The 14460-nt window shown below is 34.0% G+C and overlaps 1 protein-coding gene across 1 annotated transcript in view; it reads left to right on the plus strand.

Moving 5' to 3' along the window:
• The window catches only part of DIAPH3 (diaphanous related formin 3), a 218915-nt gene that overhangs the window by 138391 nt on the left and 66064 nt on the right, over nt 1-14460 (plus strand). The window contains exons 24-25 of the mRNA XM_072344791.1: nt 3307-3471; nt 7712-7847. Of these exons, the coding sequence (XP_072200892.1) occupies nt 3307-3471; nt 7712-7847 (301 nt within the window). The remainder of the gene's footprint in view (nt 1-3306; nt 3472-7711; nt 7848-14460) is intronic.

Here is a 14460-nt window from a genome sequence, read left to right on the forward strand (position 1 = left end):
GTAAGATGGAGTGAGTAAGTCAAGGAAAAGGAATTATTAGATAAATACTCGTCAGAAGATACTAATTTAAAAGTCTAAACATTAGTATGTCTTTTTTGAAATACTACATTCAGAGAAGGAATTTTGCCTTTCTACATATATAAAATGAAGTCTGTGACATGCATTTTTCAGATAATTGCAACTATTTCCCCCAGAGCTTCATGTGGGAAATTCTCACTCGAGCCCTGCATAATTCACACCCTTTGGCCTTAAAATAAATAAATAATTAAATAAAAGTTGTTCATTGAAATCCTGGTGTGAAGTGACCCAATCTATTTACACCAATTTTTGAAAAAAATTGCTGTGTTTTTACAGAGGCTGTTGCTGGCTTATATAATGACAGTCTCAGTTCCATTTTGAAGATTGTGGTTAAATACATACAGCATCTGTGCACCTATTAATCTATTGTACTTATGCAGGCTCATATTCCTTTTTGGATTGCCTACATTTAATACATGGGTTAATTTGTCAAAAAGTCACATGCAATGAATACATGATCTTCTGAAAAAATGTTTGGCGTACTAACGTAATTTCTTATCTACTACAGAGTAGCAGCTGATTTTATGTGTCTTGATATGCTCCACTATATTAGTATTTTACATAGCACAATATATTAAAATCAATGCAGTTTTAAGACAAGAGTCCACTATGAAAACAGCTGCAATGAATATGCAAGACTAAATAGATAGTACATTGAAATTCCACCACAGATATTACTCATTTCAACCCCACATTGTTTTTCTGCTCCAGTAATGACTAGAATGATGATCTGTAGTCCCATGAGTTCAAAAAGGCTGTCCATGAAGTGAAGCCATTTCAGAAAAAGTTAACAAATAACTAACTTCTTGATTTTCTTTTCCTCCCACCTGTGTTGCAGCTTTGCAGTACTTCTGTCTTCATTCATCCAGAGCCAATGAATCGTGTAGCTGATAATGCATACATATCAACCTGTTCATAATAATTACAGCTGGGATTGCCGTGCTCAGTAGTATTCCCTGTTGTCTCCAGTTTAGCTAGTGCTGGCTAACAAAAGCTGTATTTAAGGGAAAAAAAAGGAAGAGGACTTATTAAAAATACCTAAATTGAAGCACAGTCTCAGTAGAATGCCAAGAGCTAAGGGTATACCCTAGCACACCAGAAAGAAAATAAAAATCTCAGAATTCTCTGTGTCTGGGAATGAAATAGTGCAAAGTAGCACATCTTTCCAGAATGCTGCGTTTTGAGTTTAAAATTTTGCACCATGTATTTGAGGAGAGTCAGTTCCAAATGTTTAATATAAGCACACTATGTAGATGCTATTAGCATAGTTGTAACTGTACTTACATATTATAGAAAATCACAGATATTTCTTCTCAGAAGTTTCCTTTTTAATGTATACTGGTGTATCATTCATTTACAACTTTAAATATACATTTTATTTATATATTTAATTTTCTATGGTTTTTTTCTCCCTAGAACACTGAAGAAAGTTCCTTGCATGTTTGATATATGGCATTTATGCCTGTTGTCAACAAAACCAGTTTATCTGGTATTCCGTTAGCATTCCAAGCTATGGAAATAAACAAGCTCAGAAAATGCAATAATTATTTCAACCTTAGTTCTGTTGATGACCTAATATATACATATAAGTATATTATGAAAACTGAGATGCAAAAACCTTTTCCTTGACTTAGCATTAACTTTTGTTTTCCACTGTGTCAGTGCTTTTCTTTTTTAAACTCCTGACGTTTCTTTAGGTGGTCATAATGTGTGTTTGAGCCATGCTTTGTTATTCATAATTATTATTTTTTCCTTAATATTTGGGCAGCTGTTGCATACTGATCTCTCATCCACTTTACTTGCTATCCCACCAGTAGGTTTTGTGCATGTTGAGGAATAAGTAGAAGAAGGTTTTAAAACTAACTGTAGCAACCTGCAAAGACATAGTGAAAATCAAGTGGGATGCAGTTTTGATGTAAAGCTAAAAAAGTACATGGTATAAAATTTGAAGAGTAAAAATAATCACCCAGTAGCGAGTTGTTCCTATCAATCTGAAACAGCAGAGTGGACGAATTTCTATTTCTTAGTTTTTAATTCACCTAATTAAAAATCCCACTTTTCGTAAAAATAAAATGGCAAGTAGAGTATGTATTTGTGGTATAAAATGCACAATTAATTCTCTTTTATATTAGTTGCGGTGGACAGTGAAAGAAAAGGTGAAGTTGTCATTTTTTTGTCTTTTACATTCTTTTCAGCAGCATGAAGAGAACAGAACATAAATATTTGTTTAGTTGCTTTGCCACTTAAGTAAATACTGTATGAAATTGTCCCACAGACCTACATGCAGTATTTCTTCTTCAAGCTTTGATAACTATACAATCAAATCATGAATAAAGAGTTATTTTTTATTTGATTTAATTTTCTGTGCAGTATTTTGGTCCTTTTTATATGTTGTCTATCTTTATTGGAAGTAGTTCCATTGCTTTCACTTCTAATTTAATTAAATTGTATTGGCATTGTAAATAGCCTTAGAAAACATAAATATCCGATCCAGCCACCAGAAATAAAAATGGAAACAATACTGTTGCTATATTAACATTCTAGAAAGCTGTTAGGATGAGGGGTTTTTTTTATTTATTTGTTTTTTTGTTTTTTTTTTTAATTATTAGTATTTGTATTTATTATTTTAAAACTGTTATTTATTGACATTCCTATTTTTACTGCATTTAAAGTAGTAATTAGAATACTTCTTGACATGCTACAGTATTCCGGTTAGTTATTGATATCTAAATTTCACTTTGCTTTTATCTATTTGGCAGAATGGCATACATTTCAGTAAAGTTAGCTACATAATCTGTATATTTTTTCATGAGTCTCTAATTTACTTAAACTAAATTATGTGTTTGACCCTAAAGATAATTGTGCGTATGTTCTCAAATGAAAATTCAAATTAGTTTCTGGAGGAGAGAAAGGGAATGTGCTCAAGTTGTTCCCAACAGCAGTTTTGGGAACTATTTTATTAGATTGAGTCAAGGGTATTATTGGCTGGATGGTAGGTTTTTTGTGGCATGTTTATTTGGCAGATTTTTGAACAATGTATCTTGATTTATCTAGAGTGTTACTATACACAGAAAATACTTGGAAGTGTGTCTGACATGAAAGGAATTACCTTGACACTTCATTTAATGGAAGTGAAAAATGTGTATGAAATACAGATCTATGCTGAGTTAAAAACTGTGGATTTGAATGGATTTGCTTAGTACTCTTGCAGCCTTAACAGCCACATACAGCTTTCTAGTTCATGCCAAAGAAGATTTTCAGAAACTTTCACGGATGCATGAGAACATGGAAAAACTATATCAGAATGTGATGGGGTATTATGCAATTGATCTGAAGAAAGTTTCTGTGGAGGAGTTTTTAACCGACTTAAACAACTTCAGGATGATGTTCATGGTACGGCCTGTTTATTTCTTCCCTAACATTTCTTAAAAATTGCTTTTGCAGTCTTTGAATTCTTGAGGAAAGTAAAATAATTTTCTTCTGCCTCAAACAGCGTCTGATGAGCATAACAGACTTTTTTCTTTGTTCATCCTAAATTCTACTAAGTTATGATAGTTAGGTTTTGAGTTATTATTTTTGGATTATTTCTTTCTGAAAGAAATGGAAATTCTTTATAATAGTGAATGTAATTTAAAAAATTAAATCTTATGTTTATTTACAACCTGAATAGAAAAAAAAAATATGAAACTCCACCTTTCTCAAATATGCTTTTTCTTTTTAAAGGATGCTTGTTATTTACTTAAAAATAAAAAAAATAGCTGTCATTCTGTGTATTCTTTTTCCCATACAAAATCGAAATCGAAAACTATTTTATTTAATGATAACATTCTCTAGAAGTTTGGTTTTTATGCGTTTGAAAATCTTTTTTGTTTTGCCTTTTAAAGGGATGATCTTTTAGGGAGAAGTAGCTAAGAATTATTTCATAGTTTTTAATGTTTTTATTATCTGTGAGAAGCAGCCAGTAGACTGATGCAGCTTAATTTTAGGCAGCTTTTCATGTATAAAGCTCAGTACACCATCAAAAGTGTAATTCAAACTCACTTTCAGTTAGTAGATCTTTGCTTTAGAGTTAGCTAAAACAGTCACAGATTATGAGGTTAGTTCAATCTTTCTTATGCCACAGGGCATCATGCTACAACCAGTATATGTAAACAGATATATAAGCTTTCACAAATAGTGCAACAATAGATCAGCATACAAGTTTAAAGTTTTTCGGAAATTAAATTTTTTTTAGGAATTTTTGGAGTCCCAACACATTTTCATTATGTTTATAAGTACTAATAATAGTTATTATTTTATCTCAATGTGGCGTTTTTATTATTCTTTGTTTTACCAAAATATGATTTCAGAGTTTTAACAAGAGTTCCTTCTTAAAAGTGAAGTAGAAATTTCTCACCAGAGTATTTCTTTAAACATTTGGTGCTCACTATATATGGCTACAAATGATTGTCTTGGCGAATTTCAGGATAATCAGCTGTTCTCCAAAAAAAATATTGCAAGTTCTTTTATTATTGCCAGTGTACTTCTTCTGGAAGAGGGATGATTTGATGATATACTTCAGAATACAGTCTCAAAAATGGCATAACCCTCAATTTCAAATACCAAAGCAAATCTATGAAAGTCTGAAATACTTCCTTATAGCTCCTGTTTAGGATTAGTGAGAATCGCTGTCTTGGTTATTTATAATTATACTCAAATTGGTAAGGTTGTGGGGGGCAGGGAGAGTTTCTTGATTTTCTGTGGTTTTTGTTGTCATTCTTTGTTTTATTTCTGGCTACTTCTGATTATGTGGCTTAATTTGTAAGCTATGCTCCTGCAGGAAGGAAATCTTAGAATGAGCTTTGTGGTGTAGGCTGGTGTAGTGATCAAACTCTCCAGTTGGTCTGTAGAAAGACTTGGTTTCTCTTTCTCCTATCTCCTTATTGCAGCCTAACACTTACCATAACAGTATATTTAAGTTGCTCCTCTGTTTCCTCGTTCTGTTTGTTTGCTGTCATTATTTTTTAATGTTTTCAGACGTGTCAGAGAGTGTAGTCAGGAAAAATACTCCTCCTGTATATGCTGAAACTTGGTGAACTTAAAATGGAACATATACTTAGCAGAGTTATTAAGATGTGTAAAGATTATCAAGTTTCTGCTGCTGCAGAGTTTAATGACCAAAATTCTAGAAGGTGCCATCTTCAATCAAAATAACTTTGCTCATCAAGTTACATGTTGCATGACAATCGACATAGATAAGCACTGGATCTGGATCCTGCACTTGGGTTGTGATAATTCCATGCAGTGACATAGAATTTGGGAATAGTGGCTGAAAACTTTCCCATCAGAAAAGGGCCAGGAGGTTCTGGTTGACGACTGGCTGAACATGAGCCAGCAGAATGCTCAGGTGATCAAGAAGGCCGATCTCATCCTGGCCTGAGTGTCTGTCCTCATGTATGTAGCACTAGTGAGACCATGCTTCATATCCTGTTTTCAGTTTTGGACCCCTAACCACAAGAAAAATATTGAGTTGCTCAAGTGCATACAGAGAAAAGTGATAAGGCTGGTGAAGGGACTAGAAAACAAGTGTTCCAAGGAGCAGCTGAAGGAACTGAGGTTGTTTAGCCTGGAGAACAGGAAGTTGAGGGGAAACCTCGTCACTCTGCAACTATCTGGAAAGAGACAACACTAGAGGGTCTCTTTTCCAAGGTTACAAGTGATAGTAGTGAAGACTCAGTCTCAAGATGTGCCAGGAAATGTTTAGACTGGGTACTAGGAGCAGTTTCTTTTTGGAGAGGGCGATCAAGTGTTGGAATGAGCTGAGCAGAGAAGTGGTAGAGCCCACAGCCCTGAAGGTATTTAAGAGATATACGGACATGGCACTAAGGGACTTTGTTGAGTGATGGGATTTGGTAGGTCAGGCTGTCTGTTGAACTTCATGGCCTTGAAGGTCTTTTCCAACCAACTGTGATTCCATATGTCTGACTTTTCAGATACAGATACCACTTATATTTTCCTATCTTGTTCAGTTCCTAACTTGAAATCCAGGAAACTGACTTCAAAAATTCTTCATATTACAAAATAGTTGCATTAATTTAATTTGTAATTTTTAAGCCACACCTTCTATGTAAATGCTGTGGAATAAGGATTTTAAGTGCTCAAATTCATCTTGAATTGGAGATACAAAGTACTGTTATCCTTTATATTAATTTCCCCGTACTTGCTTTCTGTGTCCACAGAACTATCACAGATACTAAAACCCTGCTTCACAGCTGTGTTAAAAAAGATAGATTCATTAATGCTTTGAAACAGTTAGTTGTTATTGATGAGCATGATAGAAGAAACCTTGAGGAAAATTAATAATTCTGTCTTGCAGAGCACAATTTGAAGGCTATATGAAGAGGGTGTGTAGATTAGGCATGAAACCACTTATCATTCAATGACACTAAACAAACTATTGAGTAGTTGCTCAGGTTTTAGCCTATTTGGAAAAGATTTTTGAGGTGCCTAGTGTGAGACACCTGAGGCCTGATTTTCAGAGTTGTTTAGAATTGGTTTTGAGTACTGACAGAAATGGAAGGTGTTTGGAACACTTAGCTCAAAAGATGTTTAAACTTATTGCTAAGCCATTATTGGATTCTTACATATTCTAAAACAAACATTCACCTTTAGTCATTGCTACACATGTGAAGATTAAGTTGTGTTATCTCTGTTGTCGAGCAAAGTTGACAATTTAAATACACTTTTATTTACCTAGGATACTTCTGTATTTTTCAGTTAATGAAAACCAAGCTTTATTAAATCTGGAGCCAAAGATTTCAAGTTAACAGCTAACACCAGAATGCACTTTGTACTTCAGTGTTAGCTGTAGCAGCTAACATTAACACTTTAACATATCTAGGGCACATTTGGTTGGCCGAACCCAAAATATTGGTGGAGCATCTTACCTACAGTGCTGCAATGCCTGCAGATAAGTTCCCAATACACTTACTGCAGCATCTTATTTCTCTGAAATCTCTGTTCACCTGAGCTTTCATAGAGTTGGATCTAGGCTCACTCCTTTCCTTGAGAAAAAAGAGCTGTCTGAAATAATGTGAAGCAATTGTAATATTTTCCCTTCTTCTCTAATGGTTAGAATTTTCCTGCAGTTGTGTGTGTAGGAGAAAGCAAAAGAGTCTTTGTATCAGCAACTCTTAAGTGCAAAACAGCATACTAATCACAGAACTACGGAAACCCCTTGCTCCTATTGCTACTAGATTGCTTTGCAGCAAAAATGACAGAAAAGTATGAATCAGTACTATAGTGAAAGTGTACACACAGAAGAAGACATTAACATTTGTTTCCAAGACGCTAGAGCATTTATCTTTTGTACTGTGCAAATGCTTAAAAGTCACAAATGATCCAGGAAAGCACAAGAGAATACCCAATACCTGCATCCCAGAAGCTCTAAGCCTTGGCATGGTATGCCAAAAGCATCTACGTCTGAAGCCTTTCTGAACAATAACTTCATCAAGTACTCAATAAGTAATATCAGTTAGAATATTTTTAAGTTAGAATTTTTAAGTTTTCTTTGTTTTTAAGCTTAACTTTCTTTTTGCTAAGAGTTTGGTTTTAATGCAACCCTTTTTTCTTTTTTTTTTTTTTTTTTGGACAGCAAGCAGTAAAGGAGAATATAAGAAGGAGAGAAGCAGAAGAAAAACAGAGACGTGCTAAAATAGCTAAGGAGAAAGCAGAAAAAGAAAAACAGGAGAGGCAACAAAAGAAAAAGCGTTTGTTAGAAATGAAAACAGGTGAGTAATATGGAATGTAGGGTTGGCGTGAAGGTTGGTATATCCTGAATCACAAATAAGTTCAGTTATGCTGAGAACCTGTTATGTTACCTGAGAATAAATATTCTCCAAGTCATAAAGCCATTTTTATTTCTTTTAACTAAGATTTCATATTTGTTTTGTTCTTTTAAGAGAATAAGCCTGATCTGAAGTACTATAGATTCAACAGCTCCCTATTGAAACACCTTCAAAGTAACCTCATCCATGCATTTTTAAAGTTATTCATTTATTCTCTGTTGTCTTTTGTACCAAGGGACTACAGACACTGTAAATTCCCTGTTAGTAAAGAAGATCTCTGATGATTCTCTATACTGCTATATTTTATCTTAGATTGAGCTTCTGGAATCCTTCAGAATGATATACGACTTTCAGTGTAAATTATCATGAGCTACTTTCATTTTTTCTGAGCAGATCTTGTTACACAGTTCCCCACTCAAACCTTGGTTCACACGTTTGGAATAAATGATTATCTGTCTCTTCCACGTTTCACTAATATCCAGAATAGGTGTGTGCCTTGAGGTGTGATACTAAAGTTTTCTATTAAGATAAAAACCTAGAGACTCTCCTCAAAACAAAGAAATATAAATTTTTTAGAAGTAAATGTGACACTCTCTTAAAGGTCAAATAGTGTAGCATAGAAGACTTGAGAAAAGGTAGAAATAGTGGCTTTATTCCTGCATGGTTGGAAGTGTTTCAAAAAAGGTTAGTTCTTCTTCTGTAGGACATGGTGTAGAAATGACTGATAGTGCTTTGGATATACAATTGATAGTCCTTTTGGGAAAACTAAAGTTCTTTTCAGTCTCATTTGTCCTGTATTTGTGTGAAATTTCTGTGAAACAGGTTCCATTGTTACAGACTTTGAGTCATATGCCCGCGTGTATATAGGCCTCCAGTAGCTAAAACACACTCCTTCAGCTGCTGTGGCTGAGAACTATATCCAGAAATCATCTAAGTCATTGAGTAAATAGCTCCTTTGTGTGTTACTAGATTGTTTCTGTTTGTTTGTTTTATTAGATCACGTAAATGTACAGAAAGAGAAATCTTTCCTTTGTTAGCAGCTACTTAAATCCCTCAGCAAATGGGAAAATAGGATGTTGAAGTCACCTGAAACTATAAATGTATTGGATCTGATATATATATATATGCTAAATTGGGCATTGCTGTTGTTGGTTTCTTTTTGTTGTTGTTCTGCAGAGCTTTGTAAGGTTTCTTATGCTTGTCACTTTGAATTGTCATTTTAAAAGTCTATTAGAAAACCCAAATTCTGGCAGTGGAAAGCACTTAGGGTAGATTTATTTGTCAGGAAGTACTGCAACAATGATATGAAAAGTGAGAGCTTTGGGGGAAGGGTAGGTTGTTTGTTTTTTTGCTTTGGCAGTTTTATTGCAACCATATTTACTAAGAATAGCAAAGACTTTTTTTTTTCCTACTGTTTTCCTACTCACAACTTGTTCATTGAAAGACTAAGTCTACTCTTTAAGAACCTGTGAATCAGTCACAAAATGTTTAAATCTGACCCGCTGACAATCATCTAACCAGGCCCTCCCTCTGTCCAAATACATAAACACTCTTATCTAAGGGTGACAATGTGGAGAAACTGATTTTCTGCTACATTTCACTTCTTTATAGGGTTTCTAGATCAGATATTGGATTTGTCGGAACATTATTTCAAATGTTGTGTGAATGAAGCCACATTGATGTCACCATCACAGAAAATATTTTCTTGCGTTTAAACAAATGCATATTTGAGAATAGTCTGTATGTACTGACTGATTCTTTAAGGCATTTTTTTAACTGAACAGATCATAGTGTACTCTGCATCTCTACTTTTAATTTTCAGTAACGTCTTGTTTTAACTGCAAATAACATGAAGATTAAGGATGCCTATGTATTACTGTGCTATATACCACATCTGACTTTCTTAACTGTTTCTGTTACATGTTGAAGCAGAACTTTATTAGACTGATGCTTATCCTGAGATATTATCTTTCATTATCACTACAAATTATTTTTTACTTTCAATCACTGTGTATCCAAGCAGGCAGTCCTTAATATTTGTACTCTAAGTCTGATGTGAGTAAAAGAAAAAAGCCAAAAACATAGAACTACTTTTTTATAGCAAGTAGTGATAAGCTACCATTGATTGCTGGCGAGACGATGCAAACAAATTTGAGCTCCCTTCATCAAGAGAAGACAGAATTGGATATATGTATTTCTTCTCTTCTGTTTTCTCTATGTCTCTCTACTTATGCTCTAGCATGCTGTCTTTCTTTCTAGACAGTTCCCAACCCTTCTCTTACCTTAGATTACGCAACATATAGTCCTTCAGAGGGTAAATTCCGAGGCTGTAGCAGTGTCTTCAGCTGATCCTTTTTCTTACTTAGCTGCCAATTGTTTTCTTAAATATTAGAGCAGTATTTTCCTGTGCTTTAAGTTGTGCATTTTTCAGTGATTGTTAATTGCCAAACAGAGACAACAGTGTGTTTACAATTCTGGAGCTCCAGTTTTCAGAGTGTGCCCATTAATTCAAGGCCTGAACGTCTATCCAATGCTTAAACTAGGTTTATATCATCATCCTGAACTTCTTTTATTAACCTCTGGTCTTGTTTACAACATAGATGCTTAAGTCTAGATTCTCCTTTGTTCTTGAAGTCTTTTCTTTGGATTGCTTCATCTCCCAACTGCTTTTGAAATTTACTTGAAGAGTAAGGTTGTCTTGTCTGTGGTATTCTGCTGCATGAGGCAACTCATGTCTTGAACAAGTGACTTATGTAATGCTAAAAAAATGTTAGCTATTTGGAGAATATTACTGACTTTTTTTTTTTGCCTTCAGAAAAATGTAAGACCTTAACTATATAAGAAAAATATGGATTTTAACCAACGTATACTTTAATTGAGCAGAAAATTGCGTATAGGACGCAAGGACTGTATCCACCAGTCACATTCCAGGTTTGTCTAGCACTACATTGACTGTATTAACTTAAAAGGAGTGCAATCCCAAACTTAAGTTAATTCTGATTTGTAAGTTATGGGTGTATACAGTCATTTCATCAGTAGTAACTGACACTATTCAAACCTGAGAACTGAGGCTGTCCTACAGTAGACCAGCCTTCTCCTGAACTTTGTCTTCTTAGCCTTTGTTTTGCCTCTAATATACGAATGATAACTCTAACATGTAGATTGTAACTTAACATGCTGCCTTCCATACTTCTGCATCAGACTGCCTTTGAAATACATTACACCAACTTCAGCATTTATACGGTCATTGTATAAAATTAGGTAAGGTAGGGTGTGATACACCTTCATAAAGCTTTTGCTTTGATTATTTTATATTTAAGCTATAAATATATTCATATTTTCTAAATTGTAATATATATTTAGAATCTTATGATTATTTTGAAAAAAAAATAAAATTTATAATTTAAATTCAAACTTTTGCTAATAAGATTGTAGATTTTTGTTGTTTATATGGAATTGCCTGGTTTATTCTCTTGCAAGTATTATTTTTTGGGTGTGTGCGTATGTCTTTTTGCAACTTAACCCACTGCCATATCCAAATCCTTGCATACTTTAGTTTGCTAACATTCTGCATCTCTACAACTTAGATAGTAACACTTCTGTGGCCTAATGATCACAGCTCAAATGCTTCCCTGTTATAACAGGCTAAAGCTTAAATTCCCATAATATAGATGCAAGTTCCACATTTTCCTCTGAGCTCCATCCTAACGTGAAAGCCACATGGAACTCAGTAAAAATTTGAAATATTTAAGCAGTGATTATTTTTGTTATTTTGAAATGTATGGTAACAAAATCAGCCCTGTAAATAATCTCCAATATACAAACAGGTATTCATAAAGAGATACCTTATCAGTAAGATAAGTAAGTAAGTGCTTCACTTGCACCTATGAAGACAATCTAAACTATCACATATTATGGTTACAAAGGTAAATAACTTGTAGAAGGGGATAGTTATGTAAATATTGTAAATATCACTTGTCTTCATACTATTAGCATTCAGATACATGCTTTCTTGTGCTGTTCAGATTCTCAGCAGAAAGCACATCAATCAATTGTTTTGATCTTATCACAGTGTAAAGAAACCTATAACTGTGATAACACCAGCTAAATTTATTGTAATATAATTGAGGACTCCATCATTGTGGCATTTTCATCGTGCCTTTCCTTGAATACTATTTAAATAACAAGCCACACCCACACTTTAATCAGTGGTTATTTACAAAGGATGCTGTTTCTTATACTAAAGCAGTGAAGTGGCGTCCAAACGATTTCTTAATATTCTATATGGGAAGTCTGATGTTTAGTTTGTTTTCATTGTTGTTTCTCAGTTTTGCTTTTAGCATGAGAAACTGGGTTTAAATCCATTTCAGTTGATTTAGAGAGTTATAGCTTAATTTGAAGTCAATTTTATGGCATTCCTTTTTTCAGCACCTTTTGTGTTGTTTACCTGGTTTAGGGAAAAAGAGGAGTCACATATTTCACAGATTTGCTAGGAGTGTTTTATGCTTTGATTCTTCCTTATTACTGTCAGCTACATTGTGAAATATGAATATTGCCATTATTTGAGAAGTGCTCTGCAAAACAAGAAGGCACCGAGTATCCCAGTACTGACAGTTTAAACGATGAAAACTGTAAACTTAATTATGTAATTAAAATTCTGATTCCATCAGATAAAACTAAAAAACAGCAACACTCCATATATTAATACCCTCAAAGGCCCTATTTTCCCTGACTAGCATAAGTTCATCAGGCCTCCATTTTATTAATTTCATCTCACTAGGAATGGAGAATCAATAGTTCTTAATGGTGTTCCTTCCCTCTGAGGGGAGTGAAGGAACTGCAGGTGTTATAAAAATTAGTTTCTGATCTGTTAACAGTCGAAATGCCATCAGTAATTTCTAACATATGTTAGATATCTGTTGTCTGTGGGGTGATTTTCTACAGAAACCTCAAGTTCTGGGCGACTGTACAATTATTGCTAGATTGGATGTATTTTGGTATATATGTTTTGTGCAGTTAAATTTACTATTAAGCAGACAAAAGTTCTAATAATCCTATATATGAAGAAATCCTGAGGGTATGACATTAATACCCAACAAGTATTTTGTTTAAGGTCTCTCTAAGGTGTTTTCCCTTTCAGAATTTCCCTGCTGTTGATAACACTCTTTACTTGTGCCCTGACTTTTTGGTTGCACCACTGATACTTAAGTGTGTCCTCTTCAACAAGGGGACTCCCAAGGTAACATTTTTGTTTTTTAAATTTATTCTTAAGGACTTAAGCAGAAGGAATGATGGGACTGTATGTCATTTTCTAGTTAGTTGCTAATATTAATACTCTGTGGGCAGTTAACAGAAAGCTCATGACAAAATTGGACTCTAGATGTGATTTTTCTTTATACCACTTGAAAGAAAGAAAGAAGGAAGGAAATAAGGAAGGGAAGAAGAAAAAGGAAAGAAGATCCATGAATAAGGATGTTACAAAAATGGACCACGAATCCATAGGAAGGAAGACAAAGCTGATATGTCACTAAGCACGGAGCTTGTTTTTTTAGCTGCAACTGTATTGCCTTGGCAGAAAAGCATAAATTATTGAAAGCAGATGTTCCCTCAAGAATATTTGTCATGTTTGTACTTGAAACTAATGCAGAGAATGATAAATATGCAGGTATGTTTCATTAAAAAGAAAAAAAAAAAAAAAAGCCTGAAAAACAACGTGCAGTACATCTTCAGAGGCCACATCAAAAGTTGAGATACAGCAGAACCTCACTGGAACTCACAGTGTAGGACGTTCAGGGAATTAGATACTTGTAATACAAATATGAATAGAACTGATCAGAGTGTATGTTAGTTAGAAACAAACTGGTAGTAGTCACAAGTTATATTCTAACAAGATCTCAAAGGTGCTTAATCTTCTGAAACACACTTGCTAGTAATCCATAGACTCAGAATGCAGCAGTTTCTGTTCATTTGTATGATGTATTTGTACTAAGCTCCAAAAAAAAATAAAAACAATAAAAATAAAAAAGATTTAGCAGAAACAATTTTATTTTATTTTTTCCCTGAAAATTTTACTTAGAAATGAAACCTATGGAGATAGTAGCTGAATGGCATTTGGGAAATTCATGTTTCTGTAAAGGCATGGGAAAAAATAAATAACAGCAAAATCTGAGTGAAAGAAGTAGTCAAAACAAACAGCACTCTTTAAAAAATTATCTACAGACATATCTTTATTGACTTCTGTTCTCACAGGACTTGTCATTTATGTTATAGCAGTAAGATTTCTAAACAAATATGTATAAAATGCTTGAAACTTTAAATGGTATACCTTTAAAAACAGTGGGAATCTCTAGAGCTATCATTGGAATTTATAGCTCTAACATTTTGCAGATCTAACATGCAGATAGCAGTTTTTTGTTTGAGCATACATTTCCAGGACACTGGGGCCTGTCCTGTTTAATATTGGATGGTTGGTCTAGACAATCTTAGGGATTTTTTCCAAACTTGTTGATTCTATGATTCTATAATTCTTACTCCAGATACTGTCCCTCATCTCCTC

This window comes from Excalfactoria chinensis, chromosome 1 (genome assembly GCF_039878825.1).
Source record: "Excalfactoria chinensis isolate bCotChi1 chromosome 1, bCotChi1.hap2, whole genome shotgun sequence".
Lineage (NCBI taxonomy): Eukaryota > Metazoa > Chordata > Aves > Galliformes > Phasianidae > Excalfactoria > Excalfactoria chinensis.